This window comes from Python bivittatus, unplaced genomic scaffold (genome assembly GCF_059951505.1).
Source record: "Python bivittatus isolate LINGU-HERP-01145 unplaced genomic scaffold, Pbiv_v1 ctg000690_np1212, whole genome shotgun sequence".
Taxonomy (NCBI): domain Eukaryota; kingdom Metazoa; phylum Chordata; class Lepidosauria; order Squamata; family Pythonidae; genus Python; species Python bivittatus.
Window position 1 is genome coordinate 18830739 of NW_028277096.1, and position 20789 is coordinate 18851527.

Sequence of the window (20789 nt, forward strand, 5' to 3'; positions counted from 1 at the left end):
GCTGGACTGGGAAGCCAGAAAATCTTCTGGGAAGAAGCCAACGACAAACTACCAAGAAAACTGCATGACTATAAAATCTCCAAGAGTGGAACTTGAGCTGAAAGAGACATTAATTCTTTATCATGTAGCTGTTTACAGCTTAACTGCCACATTTTTTACCTAAAAAGCTGTCTTGCAGCATTATCTGTGCACCGCACCCCCAGCAATGACTGTTCCAATTAGTTCTTGGACCCTTGTATGAGGTATATGATGTTCTACATGCAAAGTACATGTCCCATCACTGAAAGAAGGTTCTTCCCACCTTTCAAAGGGGATCTCTGTTGACTCTCTACACAAGAAGCCATGAAGACCTCACCAAGAAACAAAAGAGGCCATCCTACTGACCTATTTGATTTTTCACAGCTTTTCCCTTTGCCACTTCTTCAGCTGCTTTGCCTTGAGAGTGAGTCAAGAGGACTCCATCATCTGGACTTCTGTTGACATGTGCCATTTCCTCCTCACTCTCCTTCATGCTTTCCTGTGAGTCTGTTTCATCTTCACTGTCTTCTCCTGTGCTGGAATCCTCTTCTTCCTCACTCCCAATCTCATCCATGCCTTCTGCAAATTTCTCAAAATCATCAATTGCCTGGAAACTGAAGGCTGTTTTTTTCAGCTTGTTGGACAGTTTTCTCTCTTCTTCAGCATCACTGGCTGCCTCTTCCTCTTCCTCCTCCTCCTCCTCCTCCTCCTCCTCTTCCATTGTTTCTGGACTCTCATCTTCAGCCAGAGTTTCACTGTCAAGATCACCTCCATCTGTCTCCTCACTTGACGTTTCTTCATCTACCAATTACAAAACACAATGGTTAAGGTTGGTGGAATGTGAACTACAACTGCAACTACTCATAACCCGCAAGGTAATTCTTGACCAAGAATGTGATTTTTAAGACACCAGAAAGTAACTGTTGAGAGTGTTTATAATTCTCTTGTTTATTTCAGGGGCAATAACCTACAAGCCAGATGCAAAACAAACCAGCTTCTCAGTTACCTAATCTCCAAAGAGTAATTATACACTTTTTAAAAATTCTAGTGGCACCAATAGTTTTTTTCTAATTGCAACATTTGGTGAGGAGGTGTGAAGTGAATAAATAGGTATACGCTTGTATATTAACATACAAGAAAATGCACTGGTTTCTGTGCAACTCAGGAGGTTGGTGTGCTTTTGGCTGAAAAAGAGTCACTTTGTGTGAGATGGGCGGCTACATAAATACGATAGATAGATAGATAGATAGATAGATAGATAGATAGATAGATAGATAGATAGATAGATAGATAGATTGATTTAGCACCCACATCTTATTGGAAGGTTTCTATTTAAGGAGATTGTTCTATATTTATAGTATTCATATACAGCAACTTTTAATAAATGTCAACAAGGCATTATAATAACAGAAGCATACAACAAAAGGGGGAAAAAACTATAAAATCAATAAAACATATTTTAACATGATTAATAATCTGAAGATGCCAAATTAAAAAGAGTTTTTTTTTTTTTTACAATTTCCCCAAAAGGCAAGAAAGAGCAAAACCAATCTCAGCTCTAAAGGAAAAGCATTTGAGAATTTGGGGAACAGTGTAAGAATCAACACATGGATTTCCTAAGCAGGGCACTTTTAAAAGCATCTCTTCTGAAGATTTTTAATTCACAATCAGGCTCACGAAGAAAAAAGCAATTCTGATATACAGTGGCCAGATCCTAAACTCTTAATCTTTAACACTTTAATAATTAAGAGCAACTGCTAGAATCCAGCCTGGAGAACAAGTGACAACCCAGAGACATCTTTAATATAGGAGTAAAATCCCACGTGTCAGCTGTAGCTTCCGAGCACTCATTGGTATAGGGCCAGTAGAGAGAACCACCACTTCTCTGATGAGCCTCTGCAGAGAAATGAACATCTGAGTCATTGGGGGAATGTTAAGTTTGGGATCTGCCAGTTGAATCACACCATTATAGTCTAAATGCTTTTCTGTTTCCTCTGTTGTTTTTCTGCTAAGAGCCATTTGGAGTAAAGAGGCACAGAATAATAAACTAGTCTAGCTGGTACATGAAACTGATGAGTACTCTACACCAGGGTTCCTCAACCTTGATGACTTGAAGATGTGTAGACTTCAATTCCCAGAATTCCCCAGCCAGCCGCCAAGGTTGAGGAATTCTGCTCTACACCACAACTCCACGTTTGTATGCAAGTAAGGATGCAGCCTAGTGTAGACCAAGCTTGATTTGGGGAAAAGTGTTTGGTTGTTCCCATTATTAAGTCACCAAGGTCCAGAATTCTCCAACTGAGATCTACCAGATTTTTTTTTTATCCCTCCTTTCCTTTCTTATTTTTATAAATAACTCAAGGTGGCGAACATACTTAATACCCCTTTCTCTTCCTATTTTCCCCACAACAACAACCCTGTGAGGTGAGTTGGGCTGAGAAAGAGAGACTGGCCCAAATTCACCCAGCCAGCTTTCATGCCTAAGGCAGGATTAGAACTCACTGTCTGCTGGTTTCCAGCCTGGTGCCTTCACCACTAGCTCAAACTGGCCTGCATACTTAACTGCTCTAACCCCTACCTCAAAAGCCATAGATGTTTCTTCCCTTGCAATGTAAACAGAGCATGGAATTTTCAATAAACCTAATTAATCATCCAAGTCAATACCATCTGGAAATCCTCGGCTATTAAAGTTATAGAAATTATACGTACATTCCACGCATCTCTTCCCAAAAGCATCGCCTCTTACATCTTCCATATTATAAGGCATGTAAAATACCAACCTCACAATTTTTGGCCCAAGGGACAACTGGCAAGTCTCTAGCAGATTAAAATCTCAAACTCACACTTATCCACAGTAGGAGCTGGACCGATTATCAGACCCATTGATTAGCTGACAGCCTTTCCCATTAAATAATGAGATAATGGGTGAGCATTACAAGGTGATCACGCTCCTTTACGCATGTCTTTATAAAGAGGGTGGGGGAAGGTGTGTACATGAGAAAGATACAGTTCCTGAGAGATCCATCAGTATAAAAAACGGGCTGCCAATTTCTTTCCCACCAATCCGATCTGGATCCCATTCCCTTTGGCAACAGGCTTACCCACTGATGCCACGCGGTAATGAAAACACCCAAGGACTTGGCTGAAAGGAAAGACCAGCTCAGAAATAATTTCTAAAGAAGATCTATATGGACTCTACAGATTTAAATTTTGATTTTTAATGTGTAGACTTCTAGCAAGGCACCAAGCATAATAAAATCTATACTCTGAAAACAATAGGGAACTTTGTAATTTGTATTCAAGATTGCCCGCATGACGTGACTGATCAAAGAATGGGGCAAGCAGGAGAATCTCTCTGCTACTGCTTCACATCATAACATGGTCAATTTATGTCAATAAAGAACAGGCCTCTGTTGTCCTTTTATTATTAAAAGTGTTTGCACACCATCCGTTATGCAACAGATATTACGACATCGAAGAATAACTCAAATATATCATAAAAGCCATGCCATTAATAAAATGAGGCAGCAAGTAAAGGCGTGCAGCAAGTGAAGACATTTTTCAAATTAAAATGACTGGGAAGATAAAAATTATTTTAAACCTGCAAATTTAAAGAAAGAATTGTAATGAACCCTCCCAACACATTTCTCCACCCTACCTTAAATATACAGAACAGCCTGGCTCGACAGAACAAGTTATTATTTCACGTTGCCCACTGTTCATAACAATCCTGAACAAGCTTCAGCTCTGAGCGAATTTATGCTGGATAAAGGGGGTACTATTCCTGCCTCAAATTTGACCCCCAACATTTAGTATCCAGAGATCGAGTATTACCAATCATGGATCTTCCCTGGGCGACATAACTGGCAGATCTCCAAAATCTGGCAGAAGTGAAGTCAACAAATTTAATCCAGCAGATGCTAGCACAATGATGCCACTGACCATTCACCCACCTTGGCACTAATCTCCTTAGGTGTCAAGAGAAAAATTCCCACAGCCTGACCATCCAAGATCCTCTTAATAGGAGTTGCCAGCATGTATGCCCAGAACATCTGTATATACACAGCCTGTACTTCATTCTCCCTAGCAAAGAAAAGAGTTTAACCATGAGCAAAGCCATTGTGCCAATCCTCTTTCATCACTGAACTTGGACCACCCTTTGCTTGTGATGCAGCTCCTAGGTGGGGAATATGCCATTCAGGAGAATTTCTTTTCCTCTTAGCTTTTGTAGAGAGTAAGATGACCTTGACAGAGATACGCAAGATCCATTGCCTAGGCAAAAGGGACTGAACCATTTTTAAAGTCCAAAACGTCCACATAACATTCAGAAGTGGCTCAGGAAAACACCTCCCTAATTCACTGAACTATAAGAAGGAGGTGGAGCACAATCCGACTCACAGGATTCTGTTCTTATAGCCAAACTCAATACAAATCGTTTTAGTCTTCCCGTAGAATTGATTTCCTGCTCTGGACTACCTAGTGGGGCTGACAGCTTTGGATCATGACTCTTAGTATCCTAAATCACTACCCAACCTGGGAATTGGGAGTTGTAATCCAAAACATCAGGACAGTACCACATGGGAGGCAGGGAAGCCTTCCTAACCCTATTTAGGTGTTGCATTCACACATGGACAAAAACACTTCCTCCAAATAATTTTCAAAGGGTGCACAGGTCTATGTAATATACAATGCCAGTTAAAAGAGGCTGAGGGACTTTTAAACCTAGCATCTAAGCATTATATAAGCTGTACATCTATTACCTATTAGCAGAAATGTCAAAGCTCCTGGTCCTTAACAGATGTCAGAACTCTGTATTAAAAATTTAAAGTATGGGTAGCCCCATTATTTGTGGGGGGTCTGTTCTAGCTGAACAACCATGGATAACAAGGGCCACCTATATGTTACAAATTAAGTCTACCAAGGAAGATAGGCCCAGATTTTTAAAAGTTCTGTACTCCCCAAGAGTCAAAGCTTAAACCTGGTCACAAGAGGTATTTTGAACATACAATATCCTGAATAAACTCAATTACACTGCAAAATATAAAACATCTAAACTATCTTTCCTCCGACTCAGCTCTTTTTTCAATACCAACAATGTTCATACCAAAGGATTTGTATACTATGGGAACCTACGAACGATGATTATGTGCCATCAAGTCATTTTTAACTCTTAGCAGCCACATAGATAGATTTTTTCCTTGATGATCTGTTCTCAGCCTGGTCTTTCAGGTCTTCCAACGGTGCCCCCATTGCCACTGTAACCGAGTCCATCCTTCCTTGCTACTGGTCCTCCCCTTCTTTTTCCTTCCATCTTTCCCACCACTGGAGCCTTCTCCAGAAGTAGGTTCTTCCCAACATTATAGCTTACAAGTTACTAACAGTATTTATAATTTGTGCCCAATCCTGACAGATTCTGGGTTGCAAACAGCAGAACCAAAAATAAAAACAATTCAAATAAGACAAAATCCAACCAATATAGCAATTTCCAACTACAACCATTCCATCATGGTGCCTCTCCCTCATCAGCATGGATGAAAGGCACATCCAAGGTAGCTTTTTAACTAACTTGCTACAAGCAAAGTAGAGCCTCACATACCTCCTTTAGCTATAATCTAAAGTTGCTTTAGCTATAATGATTTTTCCTAAAAAAATCCTGGAAAAATAAATTTGATTATTTTCTTAGAGAGAAACTGCATGCTCCTTTATGCAACACAGATTCCTGAAATTTCTTGAGCCATGACAGCCTGAACACGAGTAACAATTTTGCAAGATATATGCAACCTGGCCACGGCTCACAAAACCACAGCAGTTTGGCTAGAAAATAAAACCAGGAAACAACTCACCTGGTACCTCAGCTGCACCCCATAGCTCTTCTTCTAAGGCTCTGCGGCTTGTGGCCTTCCCCTGGTATCGCTTATCAGCATCCAAAAGGTCAGAGGCAATTCCCTTCCGTATCTGACCAACAGAAAGGATATCTTCATCAAGATTTCCTTTGTCAAACTTGTCAATCACTTTGGCTGTGGTAGCTATACAGAGGAAAACCAAGAGGTGGTTAATTTTGGTAGTATTTCATCCCATTCCTCCAAGACTTTTCCTCCTTTGTCAACAGACCCTTGTAGCACAATGCCATAGAGTCGTCTATTTGGCTGAGCTTCAAACACTCTCCCTACTCCTTTTGGTTGCTTTATGATCTGATGTATCGTACAAACCTGGAAAATAGGTTAATTCCATTATCAGGTTGAGTGCGGTATACAAATGCAGCAATCAAGCCACCAGCCACATTTGACCTTGCATGTTGTATGAACTCAAAGCTGCCTCTGAAGGCCATCCGGAAGCTACAGCTGGTTCAAAATGCAGCGGTGCAAGCAATAATGGGCACCTCTCTTCATGTCCATGTGTCATCATTGCTAAACAAGGTACATGAGTTACCAGTCAGATTTCGGGCACAATTCAAGGTGCCAGTTGTCGCCCTTCATGGCACAGGACCTGGCTATTGAGGGACCACCTGTCTCCAGTTTTCTGCTTGCCCAGTACACTTGGGCAGAATGGGTGTGCTCCAGGTCCCCTCACTTAAACGCTGTCATCTTGTGGGATCAAGGATGCATGTCTTCTCTGTTTCTGCCCTCTGGGCAACATCCCCCAGAGATGCGCATGGCACCCAGTCTCCTGCGTTTCTGGAAGGCCCTCAGGACCTGGCTCTGTTTCCAGGCCTGAGGTTAGCGTGCCTGTGGAGCCCCTATTATATTTATTGTGTTTTTATTGATATGGTTGTTTTTAGTTCTGGAAGCCCTTAAGGCCTGGCTCTGCTCTCAGGCCTGGGGTTAGGCTGTTTGGGGAACTCCTTTCATGTTTTTTGAAAGTTCCTGTTCTCTTGTCTGGGCAGTTATGTTTTGTTATGTTTTTAACTGTTTTAATTATATATTTGATATTTTGTAAGCTACCCAGAGACTTTTTGAAGTCAGGTGGCCTTAACAAATCTGACAGTTTTCTCCCTATTTCCCCTTCCATGACCGGTTTAGTGTAAACCCATCAATATTCACCACTCAAGTTCCCAATTAAAGAAGCAATGAAATATTATTCCAGGATATACCCCTGGATATGTCACCTCTACTTCCCATGATGGCATTTGCTGTACCCCCAGAAGATGCACACATATATTTTTAGAAATGGCCAGAATCTTCCAAAAATGTCCTATGAGCTTCTGCATAAATGCAGAACTCTCACAAGATTTGGGGGATCTGCAACATTCTGGAGATTTTGTTTCTTCTTGACACCCGTGCCATCATGCATGGCATCAGGAAGCACTGCCCATGCCCCCCATGTACAAGCAGAGCGGGTTCACACATTATGCTTATCTCTGTGCCTTGTGTATATAGCATATTACACGAACCCAGCTAATTACATTTACTAAGCAAATCATGATATGTGAACTCAGTTGTACCCATAACTAAAGCCTTCCTCTACCAAAATTTTGTAAAATTGCTCTGAAGGTTAAAAGCCATGGGTCAGATTTGGATTACTGGACCTGTTATAAGATTCCTTCCTCCCTTCCCAGAAATTCATATCAGCCTTTTCCAATCTAACATTAAGTGTTTAACCACCGGAGACAGAATTTGCTTCTGGGAGGCAGTGCTACTCACTCTTAACTGGTTCAGACACAGATGGTGTAAAGTGTGAATATCACTCAAACAGGGGAGCCTCAACTGATTAATTTCAATCAAGCCAGGTAAGTTGCCATAAAACTACCTATGATTAAAAATTCATTAAAGAAAAAGGACAATACATACATTTGTCCCAGACAGCATGATTTGAGAAGAGGCATTCCTGTTCATGAGAACAGAGGGAAGATGCCTTTTCTAATAACATGCCTGACCCAGCCGTTTTTCATATTATCTTTCTAATTTCTAAGTATCTTTGATAATCAGCTACCCAATTTGCTAATTAAAAATAATGAAGCTTTTAATCTAATCAGTCATCAGTTAAACACTGCAGATCTGAGGGATCTTCCCACTACCAAAGACCAGCATTTCACACCAGGTGGCAGCATCCAATCAACCTCATTGATCTTGAAAAAGCTAAGGGTTGAAGCTGGTTAGTATTTAGATGTTAGATCATCAGAAGACCTTAGGGCTATGGACTGAAACGGAAAGTTGAAAAAAGCATCTCACAATAGAAAGCCAACTCTGTAGTGTTGCCCCAAAACCTACATGGACATCCTCATGAAGTTGACCTTGATACAAATTAGAGTTTATGTTTCTTTCTACCTGTGGGCTACTATTTTGGTTGATGCATTATCAATAAGAGGCTTGGACAGCAGTGGTACAGTATGTTAAATAAATTACAGGTAGTGCTCACTTAACGACCATTCGTTCAGCAACCAAAGTTACGACGGCGCTGAACAAATGGTAATTATGACTGGTTCTTGAAGTTATGGCTGTTGCAGCGCCCCTACGATCATGTGATCAAAATTCAGGCACTTTGTGAACTGCCCACATTTATGACTGCAGCATGTGCTTCAACTCCCCCACTTGCCTATCTCCCCACCACCCCCTGTGCCCTTTAGGCTGCCTGCAGCTGCCTTGGCCAGACGGGCCTCGTCAGCAGCGGGAGGAAGAAGTCAGCGGTCAGCTGGGGCCAGTTGGGGGAGTAGGGGTAGGTGGTGGGAGCAGAGTGCAGGGTGGTGAAAAGAGCAGAGATGGGGGAGATAGGCAGGTGGGGGGAGTTGAAGCAGAGGCGAGTGTGGCAAGGCAGGAGAAGCATGAGTTTCTCACCTAACCACGACACAGTCCTTGCCTAACAACCACAACCAGGACTACTAGAACTGCTATTGCTTAGCTGTGCAGTCACGTGATGTTTTGCCTAACGACCACTTTGCTTAGTGGCTGAATTCCAGTCCCAATTAGGGTTGTTAAATGAGGAGTACCCCTAAAATAAAGCAGGTAAAATAAATAAATAATAAAAACAATGATCCTAGGAAATGGTATGTCCATTCTACATGTTTTAATATGCATAATTTAACATAAGGCCCTTAGTAGATTTTTGAAGGTTTTATTTTGCAAAATCAAATGGAAAAAAAGAAATACATTAGCTTTTTGCTATAGGAGAAGAGAATAAAGAAGTCAGAGCAAAGAATTCTCAGACAAGTCTACTGTGGTTCCTGATCTCATTTACGCTCTACACTACAAACACCATCCCAACACTTCTAGACTCAAATAATGGATTATTTTGCCAAACACAAATCCTTACTAATTCAATTCTCATTTTCTTTTCATTCACATACATGGCACCCTGCACATTAAATTATAGGGTTAGGATTGCTCATCCAATTGAGTGATCTGATTGGCTCAACACTGTAAAGGCTTTTACAAATGCGTTTCTGAGAGTGTTAATGCTGTTTCTGGAATGTAATGGGGGGGGGAGAAGCAGGGAGAATGGAAATAAAAGACATTATAGGAATAAATTGATCTTTAATGTTCATGGCATCTGTCCATAGGCTTTAATTTGAACTACTGCTCTCAGCAGGGGGTTGGATTTGATGGCCAATGTGACAACTGCCAAGCCTTCAACTACAATGGGCAGAAAAACTGTAACATCAAAGTTTTTCAGAGTTTATTTGCACATCTGAAAGGTTTTTCAAAGAAACCTTGTTTTTGTGGCTACCTCATTGAGTTAGTCAGAGCGGCTGAGTTCATACCTCGTGTTAGCCAAAAACATGCTGAACCCAAACCCCATTATGTAATAGCACAATATTCAAATCTCATTGGTTTTTAGGAAGTGATGAAGATCCAGAGAAAAGCATATCATAAAATTTTCAGAGTCCAGAAGAGTCAAACATTTGGTTTCTTAGCCACAAAGTAAAGACACTTGAACAATTTGTCCCTGCCCTCCCTTGAAAGTTTTCCCCATCCTTTCATTTGTCAGGGTTAATTGCCACTTAGCAGTAGCAGTAGTTAATTAGTACTTAATCAAGCACTAAGTGTATTACAGGTAGTCCTCGCTTAACATCCATTCATTCAGCGACCTTTCAAAGTTATGATGGCATTGAACAAAGGACTTACAACTGGTTCTCGAAATTCTGGCCACTGCAGTGCCCTATAGCCATGTGAACAAAATTCAGGCCCATTTGGGCCCACCCACATTTACAACCACCTTTTGGCTGCCCACCTACCCATTGCTGCCAGCTGTCCCCACTGCCCAGCCCTACAGTACTCACCGTACCCACCACACCATGCACCACTGCTGTACAGCCAGGGCTTTTCTCTGGATCTTCATCACTTCCTAAAAACCAGTGAGATTTGAATATTGTGCTATTACATAATGGGGTTTGGGTTCAGCATGTTTGGGTTACCAGTGCCATGTTCTTTCATGAAAGAATGCCCTGGGTGGGATGCAAGAGAAGCCCAGCTGGTACAGTAGTAGTGCGTGGTGTGGCGGGCAGGGCCAGGTGGCGGGGGCAGCTGGTGGCAGAAGGGAGGCAGGCAGCCAACAGGGAAGAGATGGGGGAGGAGACAGGCAGCTGGGGGGAGTTCAAGAGGAGGCAGTCCCTTACCTTACCAATCAAGCTGGGATTGGCTTGGATCGGGGTGGTTCCTGCCTAACGACTGGTAGGATTTGGTTAACAATGGCAACGGGGACTGCCAGGATTGCCGTCACTAAGTGATACGGTCATGTGACATTGCACTTTATGACTGCATTGCTTAGCGATGGAAATTCTGGTCCCAATTACCATTGTTAGCTGAGGATTACCTGTATTAAATTTTTAGCTTCCAAATGGGATTTGAGGGTTTCTTTCAAAATATTGTGAAAACTTTTCCAATGCCATGCATAAGGGGTTGTGAGAATAACCTTGAGGAACAGGAGGAAGAGCTGCAGCCAAGACAACAGTCAGATAAGAGAAATCTGAGTCCAAAGCAGAAATGTAATATGAGAAAATATCTCAGACTTGACCCTCTCTAGTTCTCTTTAGGACAAAGGCAGGGAGCGGGAAAGCACATTCAAGACTTGTAAGATTCTGTTACTGTAACCCTATAATAAAAGTAGTTTTAGTATTCATAATTTTGATTTCCAAGTCTGGTCTACCTCAAAGGGCCGACACCATGTTGGATTTCAACTGTTATAAAGCCCAGCCAGCATAACCTAACTATCATGTTGGCAGGACATTATCAGAGTTAAGTACACGTGAAAGGCAGGAAGTTGAAGAAATATTCTAACACCATTCACAATTCTTCAACTGTCCAAATTTCTGTAGCCAAATTAGCACCACCTGGGCCTAAGAGGAAAATAGCAGCAGAATACTTTCAAAATATTTTAAAAGAGGACAAAAACAGCCCACCTCACAGGGTTTTTGTTGTGAGGAAAACAGGAGGCAGGAACATTAGGTATGTACACTGCCTTGAGTTGACCAAAAATAAAGGTGGGTTAAAAATTTTAAAGTTAAAAAATGGAGAGAAATTCAAAGAGGATAGCTGTATGTACACCAACAAGTTTAGTATGCCTGGAATTATTTTTCACTTTATCTCCCCTACCTCATTTTAGGAAAAGATTGAAAAGGACTTTGGAGAGGAACTAGATACAGAGCAGGATATCACTGAGTAACCTGGTGGTCTCCAGCCATTTTGGACTTCAATTCCCATCAGTTCTACCCAGCCTATTCAATGGCAAGGGGCTGTGGGAAATGCAGTTTTGAGCATCTTGAAGGGCACCTGGTTGCTAAACCTGGAAAAGAACATTCAAGAAAAGGGCACTGTGGCAGCAGTCTGAACAGGAGCCCCTACCATGCAAGTTTTGTGGCAGGCATGTCATCTGAGCACTAATGCTCAGTTTTATGAACATGGAAAATGTAAGCCTGTGAAAGGTCTCTTATTTCTCTCTCACGTGGACAGATCCAGGTGGCCCCAACCCTGTTAGTCTTTCGTAAGGCTCTGAAGACTTGTTGTTCCCCAGACATTTGGGCCAGGAGGTCAAGCGAGCTCTGCTGGTGATATGGCTTTTTGGTTTGGGGTGGTAGTTTTAATGAGGTCATCATGGGTTATATACCATTATGGTGGTTTTAATCTTTGTCTGCTGCCCAGGGCCACTGCTGTGAGATGGGCAGCTCTGATTATGTGCCATCCTAGAAACCACAGACAGATTTTCTCCATGATTTATCCCTAACCTGTTCTTTCAAGTGTCCCAGTGGTACACTCATCACCACTGTAACTGAGTCCATCCACCTGGCTGCTGGTCATCCTCTTCTTCTCTTTCCTTCCACCTTTCCCAGCATCAGAGCCTTCTCCAGCGAGGTGGGCCTTCACATAATGTGTCCTAAGTAGGATAATTTAAGTCTGGTCATTTGTGCCTTGAGTGAGAACTCTGGGTTGATTTGTTCAATGATCCATTGGTTTGTTTTCTTGGCTGTCCACGGTATTCTCAAGAGTCTTCTCCAACACCAAAGTTCAAAGGTGTCAATAGTCTTCCTATCCTGCTTCTTTGAAGTCCAACTTTTGCTTCTAGAGAGTGTCACGGGGAATTCCATGGCTTGCATAGTTCTCATCTTTGTAGGTATAGACACATCACAGCATCTGAATATCTTTTCCAAGGCCTTCATGGCTGCTCTACCAAGTGCCAATCTACGGCGTATTTCTTGACTGCTTGTTCCTTTACTGTTGATGGCTGATCCTAAAAGGCAGAAGCTCTCCACCACTTCAGTGTCATCTTTGTCAGTCTAAGGCTGGTTGTTCTGTCTGTTGTCATTAGTTTGGTCTTCTTTATGTTTAATTTTAGTCCCATTTTTTCACTATGCTCTTTGACTTTTAGGAATCATTTAAATGAGTGTTTCTTAAAGTGTGGTCCAAGGACCCCTGGAGTCCCCCAAGACCTTCTCAGGGGTCTACAAAATCAAAATTATTTGCCACATACTGAAGATACTTGAAAAAATTTAAAACAATGTCACTCATCTCATTATTATTAATTTGTTAAAAAAATGTTTTTTCATGAAAAATATTCCATTTGTGTTAATAGCTAATGGTTTAATATTGTTATTGTTACATGTTTCAACAAATAGATATTCCACAAATGCAACCATTTTAACTTTTAATATGACAAATATCAATAAATATAACCCATACAAACAAAAGCTCTTTTGGGCTCCTCCATAATTTTTAAAATCGGGAAGGGGCCCTGAGAGCAAAAAGTTTAAGAACTACGGATTTAAATAAACAAACACAGGACTTTTTCACCCCTTACTCACTGAACTAGGGAGTATTCGCACTCAGCACTGCTTGAGATGGTCTTTTCTTGACTACAGCTGCAAAACGAAAGCCAGAAGAACATTTTTCTCACTTCCCCCTCACCCATTCCCTTACATGCAGACGTGCACACGCGTGTGCTGCGACGCTTTCTCCCAAAGGTGAATAACCCCGAAGCCCACCCCCGTCCCTTCAGCTGCCCCCTCCCCACAGCTCTATGGGGGCAGCCTAGTTCCAAACAGCGCTAGTCCACGTTTTCCCCTCATCTTTCCCCTTTCACACGTACTCATCCCCCTCCTACCATCACAACTTCTCCATCTCCTGCTCAACCTCCACGTGGGAAGGCACCGACCCCCACTGAGCCCGAGACACGAGTTCTCAGCCTGTAGAGCGAGGCACGGTTCTAAACAGGCGCTCTCTCTCACAACACGTGTACGGAGGCGGCACTTGCCGGAAACGTCGGAAAGCCACGTGGAAACACGACCCCCAACGTCTCAGCCGCCCCGCCTCGGGTCGAAGAGCGAAACCCAGCTCGGAGGCTTCCACGCCGGCCCCGCAGGCGAGCGCTTACCCTCCTCGGGGTCGTCCTCCGGGTCAGGCTGGACGCGGGGCAACGGGTTAAGGAGGCGCTCCAACTCCGCCGCTAAGGGCGCCGCCATCTTGTCGCGTTGGCCCGCCAGAAAGGGCGGGCCGGGGGCGGGGGCCGGCGCGAGGGGTGGGACCTCTCGCCAGGGAAACGGCGGTGGGCGGGGCTTCGAGGCCCAGCCTTGCCCCGGCTCGCGCCCCGGCGGTGCCCTGCAGCTCGCGGACGCCGCAGCCTTTGAACGAAGTGCGGCGCTTTCAGCTGCTCCTGGTACCTTTTTACGGCAGTCGCCGGAACCTTTTTCCGGGTCTTCGTTTGCACGAGGAGCGGGACCTGGTGGTTACGAGATTAAGCCATCTTCTGCGGCGGCCTGAAGAGCGGAGCCGTCCCCGGGTACGGTGTGCAGCGGTGGGGTTGCTGGAGGGCACAGAAGCGAAGTGGCAGCAGCAGCAGCAGCAGCAGCAGCAGCACCAGCTCTGGGCGTGGGTGCAAAGAATGGGAAGGAACACACCCGTGCCAAAGCTGCCTTTTACCACCTGCGAGGTTGGTGGTACATTTCTGGATGTGCCGGTCGTTGCTACTTCCCTCTGCAGCCGCGGGTCTCGACTGCATAATCCGAACGACCGCTGGGGGCAGGAGAGGGGGTTGACATCTCTTTGCTGCCGTCTAGTGGTCAGTGGATTTTGCAACTCGGATTTGGTCGCCCTCTCCCGACGTCCCATCGCGACTAGCTTTCCTTTGGTTCCAGTGGTTGCTGCATTCAGACAACACACTTAACCCATTCGTTGGGTTCCCACGATACAGAGAACTATGTATAAATGGGTTGGGTTTGCCACCCTAAGGTTAACCCTTATCAAGTTTAACATGTGTGAGTGCAGCTTCTAGACTGTGCATCAAACTGGTTCAATAGGTTGTGTGAAGGCTGGAAGGTGATCAAACACAGCAAAACAGATGTATTATATTATCATATAATAATGTGTAGCAGCAGGGCCCTCTAAATCTATTACATCTACAGTCTGAGATGGCTTCTGCAAGGAGCGCAAGAGGGGCCAAATGCTGACATTTGTGTCTTGATGTCACGATGCAAAACCTGCAACGCGGCAGACTTGAGGACTTAAACATGTAAAGGCAGGATTTGGGTCATGGCATCCCCATGCTGATGTAATCTCAGTTTGCTGCAAGATTAAAACCGTCTCGCTTTACCTTGACTGCTCTTGAAAAAGCTAATCAAGGTAGGACTGGTTAGTATTTGGATGGAAGACCACGGTGAGATCTCAGGGATGTTGGCTAGATCAGGAAGTTAAAAAAAAAAAGTCTCAGAAGAAAACTTGATAATGCTCGGGACCATGAAATCACTAGGGTTTAAACTCAACTCAAAGGAGCCTTTATCTTTTAGATAGGCCAGTCTCCCACATAGCCATTTTGTGAAGGTACCATGCAGGGAGGGCAGACTCTGGACACCCTTCCTGAAACAGTGCCATTGGATGGGACCCAGGTGGCATGCCCTTTCCGTGGCTGCCCTGCCCTACCCTCTGGAACAATATCCCTCCTGCTCTTCACCTGGCTATGGAGACCCGGCTTTTTCCTCGGGCATTTGGGTCTGTAGAGTTCCCATCTGGTGACGTTGAGTAAATTTGAATCCTGGGTTGTTTGTTAACGGTTCTGCCTGTTTTAAGCCAGCATATGCTGCCCGGAATTGCATTGTCTGAGTTGGAAGGCCGTAAAAGGCTTTAAAGAAAGAAATAAAAAACTAAAGTCCTCGCTGGCCCAAAAAGATTCACCATCCCAGGAAAGCAGGGATATATGGACAAGCCTGGGATAAATGAACAAACCTTCTTATGGAAAGAAAGGGGTTTGAAGGGCAGATTTGGGATTTAGGGAATGAGAGACCAAAGCAACATGATGGATTGGGGGAGACAGACGCTTACAAGGCCCTGAGAACTTCTCCTCCAGTCTTTAGGATCCATCTTTATCCTGCCCGTCAAAAACATACTGTAGTGGCTGCTTTCACACAACAGGCTATCGACCGTGTCTTCTCCCAATTGTGAGGTCTTTATGTACAGGTAGTCCTCAAGTTACGACAGCAGTTGGGAGCAGAATTGCCATTGCTAAGCGATGCGGTGGTAAAGCACAACATCGTATTACCTCATCGCTCATCGATGGCAATCCAGGCAGTCCCAGTTGCTGTGGTAACCTGAGATATGTGGGTCATTAAACGGGAAGTGGAGGGAGTCTCAGGTAAGGAGCACGGGGGTGCCACAGGGACGTGGGAGAGGCCCTGGGAGGCCCAGTGCATGCCACACGTGAGTCAGGGGAGGGGGTGCTCAGTGCAGCTCAAGCTCAGAAAGCCCAGGGAAAGAGGGTGTAGGGTATGTACATGCATGCGTGCAATTGCAGGGAGGCCATGGAAAGAGAGTATGTGGTACATACATATATGCAAGTGCAAGGAGGGTGGGGAAGAGGGTGCAGGGTGTGTGAGCAAAGAAAGGCTGGGGGGGGGGACTTACCCCAGCAACTTGTGACCTTTGCTGTCTCACATTGACTTTGCTTGGGGGGAGCCAATAGGGAAGGGCGCAAATGGCAATCACGTGACCATGGGACGCTGCAACTGGTTGTAACTGTGAGCTGGTTGCCAGGCACCCAAATTTTGTTCCCATGACTGCAGGGGCGCTGCAATGGCCAGAACTTTGAGTACCGGTCATAAGTCCCTTCATTCAACACTGTTGTAACTTCAAACGGTCGCTGAATGAATGGTCGTAACTTGAGGGCTACCTGCAGTCAAAACAGCTCCATCCGTGCTCAAGTGGGAGATTTCCAAATCTGGAATTCCCAAATCTGCGGGAGAGGAAGCAATGGGACATCTTACCTCTTGGAAAACAAGACAGATGAACAGTTTAGGGAGGCGTGAGCATAGTCACTGAAGGATGAAGAGAAGCGTGGAAAAAGGAAGAAGGCACGGAATGGAGTATCCTGAAATTGAGCACAGGTGGAATCCTGAATCCTCCATGCCAAAAAAATTGTTGCAAGGGTGCATTCACACAGATTTTTATTTGGCTGTCCCCCCTTGCATCGCAAACAGAGTTTTAATGAAATTCACACTGAGTCAACCTTGACCTCAAAAAGTTAAGCAGGATCACATCTGGTTAGAACTGGATGGGAAACCACCAGGCTAGACGAGGAAGTAGAAGAGCAAAACATCATTGCAGCAGATGGAAATTCTATACTTTGGCCAAGAAAGAAAAAGGACATCATCAAGAGTCTTGAAGGAGAGTTTTGTCTTTTTGGTGTTGTCTTGGTGCTTCTTCCAACATTGTACTTCCCAGGAAAAAAATACAATCATAAATACTTCAGTCCAGTCCAAGATGGCTGGTAGATTTTACATGAAGGTTGGCTTAGCATGGTGTGTGAACCCAATCATTGTAGTTTGTAAATCAAAATTTATGACTTAGTGTTATGGGTAAATTCTGTCTTTGTGTCTTCCTCAACAAACGTTTGTTAAAACAATCCACAGTTTAGTGGAAATTGGCTAGGAAGAAGGGAGATGTACATCTTGCTTCAGAAATATTGTTTTTATCTGTAACTGTCTGTAATTTATGCATGTTTATGTCATTGATCGGCTTCAGACCATTAATATTTATATTTTTATCTGGCTTACATCCCTATCAATACTATGTAGCATCTGCTCAAAGAGGATTGTTGGCAAGAAAATGGAATGGTGGTATCCACGCAGCCATCAGGAGTTGAACTCAATTTGAGAGGGCTTTTACTTTTGAAAAGCTAAGCAGGATCAGACTTGATGAGGACTTGGATGGGAGACGACGGAGGAATACCGGGATCTAGGCCTAAGCCTGGAAAGTTTTTAAAAAGCATCTTGGAAAATGCTGGTGCAAACTATTTCCAAGGAAAATGCATGACTATGTCCATTAAGGGCTCAGCATCAATTGCGACTCAAAGTTTCAGAGGTATCTGAAGGGAGGAGGTCAAGAAAATAAAGATGGTGGCCGCAATCATGCATTTGAAGGCCCGCCCCTTTTTATGCATGTAAAAGAGGGGCAGGGCTTGGTTCACATGATCGTGGCCACCATCTTTATTTTCCTCCCCACCTGACAACCTGCAAAGATTTTATGTTTAAGAAGCAATTTACTCCAGTCTCTTGCTCTATTGACACCAAGCCTTCTACAACCTGATACCCTCTTACAATTTGGAAAATTCACTATATGCATGGAAAATTCACATTACTAGGGCTTTCCCCCCCCTCTCCTGCTTGAGATTTTTCTATCTGCATACGGAACAAGCATTCAGGTTTCCAAACAACAAAAGTGTATGAAACATTTCAGAACAAGAAAAAGGTTGCAGAAAAGCATAATAGTGCAAATTGATGGGGATATATCCTACTGAATCTAACGGGTGCTTCCTAAACATGAACGGAAGGGGGGGAAAAATACAAAACTCAGAGAATTCAGTAGCTTCTAGGGGTGTTTACCAAAGCATTCAGCCTTGCTGGAAAACAAGGTCAATAGATTGATCCACATCAAATTTGCATTTCTATACTCCCCTCCCCCCGCAAGATTAATGCTTTTTTTCCAACCTAGAAAAGCAGTAAATATTATGGCAAGGCATGCTTGATGGGGTCACTCTCTGTTTCAATTAACATTTTAGCCCAATCTGGTACACGTTTATTCAGAAATAAGCTCCTTACTGTCTCTTCCCTCATTTATTTGATCATTTATACCAGTGTTTCTCAACCTTGGCAACTTTAAGATGGGTGGACTTCAACACCCAGAATTCCCCAGCCAGCATGGCTGGCTGGGGAATTCTGGACATTGTACTCCACCCATCTTAAAGTTGCCAAGGTTGGCAAAGTTGCATGGCTGGCTGGAGAATTCTGGGCATTGAAGTCCACCCATCTTAAAGTTGCCACGGTTGAGAAACACTGATTTATACAATTCATAGGCCGCCCAACTCCCAATGACTCTGGGCGGCTGACAATCTAAAAAGTAAAAAATTACAGAAGACAAAAAGAAATCATGAACACAAGGACACAGAGCCAACCCAAATGCATCCAACATGGACTCAGCTTTCATTCTGCCCCGGAGCTTGGGGGAATGGCCAGGTCTTCGAAAGCCGCCTGAACATCATCAGGGTGGGAGGTATCTGGGTCTGTGGAGGGGGGGCATCCAGGTGGGTTTATAGCTACCTTCTGCAACTGAGTGCCCTCCAGATCCAAAGGGATGGGAATTATATGGACAAGGCCAGGCTAGGTAAGGGTTATGGGAACCGCATCCCTGGAGAGAAGGAAAAAAAATAATGATGTTGGAATGAGAGAGATCCAGAGAATCAAAAGTAAAGACTCCGTTCAGGTTGGACTCAACTCCTAGAGTTTCTGAGATATATGTGGTTTTCTTGGCATCAGGAGGTGGGCCTGTGAAAAAAATCATGAATCCCTTTTTGCCAGAAATGCAACCAAGTGACATCTACTGAGATGGCCGCTTGCAATGCTAAGTTCCAAACTTCTTCGCTGCACCAATTTAGTCATTTATTAAATTTAGATCTTGCCTTCCTTCCAGTATTTTAAATGCCATCCCTCCCCAAGAGAAAGGACATTAGATTCCGTGTCGACCTCCTTTCATTATTTGGTGATAGATCCCGGCCTCCTTTGTTGCATCTGGGGTCTGAGGGGGTACAAAAGTAGCTATGATTGTTGCACAAACACCGTCATGGACACACAGCAATCTTGAGCGAGTGTGGAGCAGAGAGGCATGACACAGAGGCATCCATGGGGGAGGTCAAAAAAGAGAAGATGGGGTCACAACATGCATGCAATTTAATGTGCATGCAAAGCTCCACCCCTTTTCACACAGGTGCATAAAAGGGGCAGAGCTTGCTCAAGGTCACCACCATCTTGACTGTTTTGACAGCCCTCACGGGCACTCCTGGGATGACTTGTATGCATGTGCTGACATGTACACATAGTGTAGAGATATGCACATGCACACATCGGTTGTACACTTGCATTACTTTGCATAGGATGCATTGGAGATCTCTGTAATTTGGGAAGATGTTGTGGAACCTCCTGCAAAATGGCTTCCAAGAGGTGGGTTCTAGCTTTTGCACAAAATGACTGCCACACTAAGCATGGCCATTGCCAAATATCCATTTACCAGAAAGCACGCTGGTTTTTTCCAATCCCCACATCGATCTTAGCCCCATCAAGTTATTTTTGCCTCTTTTTCCCCCTTCCAGTCAAGAGACACCGTTCCAACACAGCGCTGGGCAAGAACCAGCCACCATTTTTATTTTCTAAGAAAGCCTGCATGGGGACCTGTATGGAGTTGACCAGAATTTAGAAACGTTCTGGTACATCTGTCTTCTCTTTTTTAGAGCTATAGTTTCTGGACTGCAAAAATGCGTATTGGTACTGGGGGGTAGGAAAGAGACGTTCTTAGAGGTTGCCTGGATTTTTGCAGCCGAGGTGTGGCCCGTCTAACTGCGTGGCACGCCGTGCCATCTTTGAAGACCTCACCGAGTCCTCTGCCACCCCACCATCTGGTCCTTCAGTGGGCTGCGGGTCAGACGCGTTCTGCTGTAGAAAATGCCCATTACCTGGGTCTTCATGGGGTGTGACAGTTTATCAGATTGTGAAAGTCTTCAGCTCCCCAGGGGCAACTTCTGATCCAGGAAGAATAACTTCTAAAGGCACTTCCAATTTTAAAAACCCCGTGAAACAGTCTTGATTCATTATCTATTCCAGCTTTCCCTCACCACAGCCTCACCCACTGAGTTTCCATGGCTGAGACTGGGTTTGGATTTAGGCATTAGTGATCCAAGTCCCATCAAATCCAGTGTTGGCCAGAGATATCCGCTTGTTACAGGCCTTACAGCAGAGATGGCTCACTCGTTAGAAACCTGGGACATGTTTAATTTCATGTCTTTAACACCTCCAGAGGGTGGAAACTGCTGAT

The 20789-nt window shown here is 44.0% G+C and overlaps 1 protein-coding gene across 1 annotated transcript in view; it reads right to left on the bottom strand.

The window, feature by feature from the left end:
* AATF (apoptosis antagonizing transcription factor) overlaps positions 1–13925 on the bottom strand; it is an 84794-nt gene extending 70869 nt beyond the window's left edge. The window contains exons 1-3 of the mRNA XM_088152301.1: positions 13816–13925; positions 5862–6044; positions 385–819 (exon numbers count right to left, since the gene is read on the bottom strand). Coding sequence (XP_088008427.1) covers positions 385–819; positions 5862–6044; positions 13816–13903 — 706 coding nt within the window. The 5' untranslated portion in view covers positions 13904–13925. The remainder of the gene's footprint in view (positions 1–384; positions 820–5861; positions 6045–13815) is intronic.
* Between the last annotated feature and the right edge of the window lie 6864 nt (positions 13926–20789).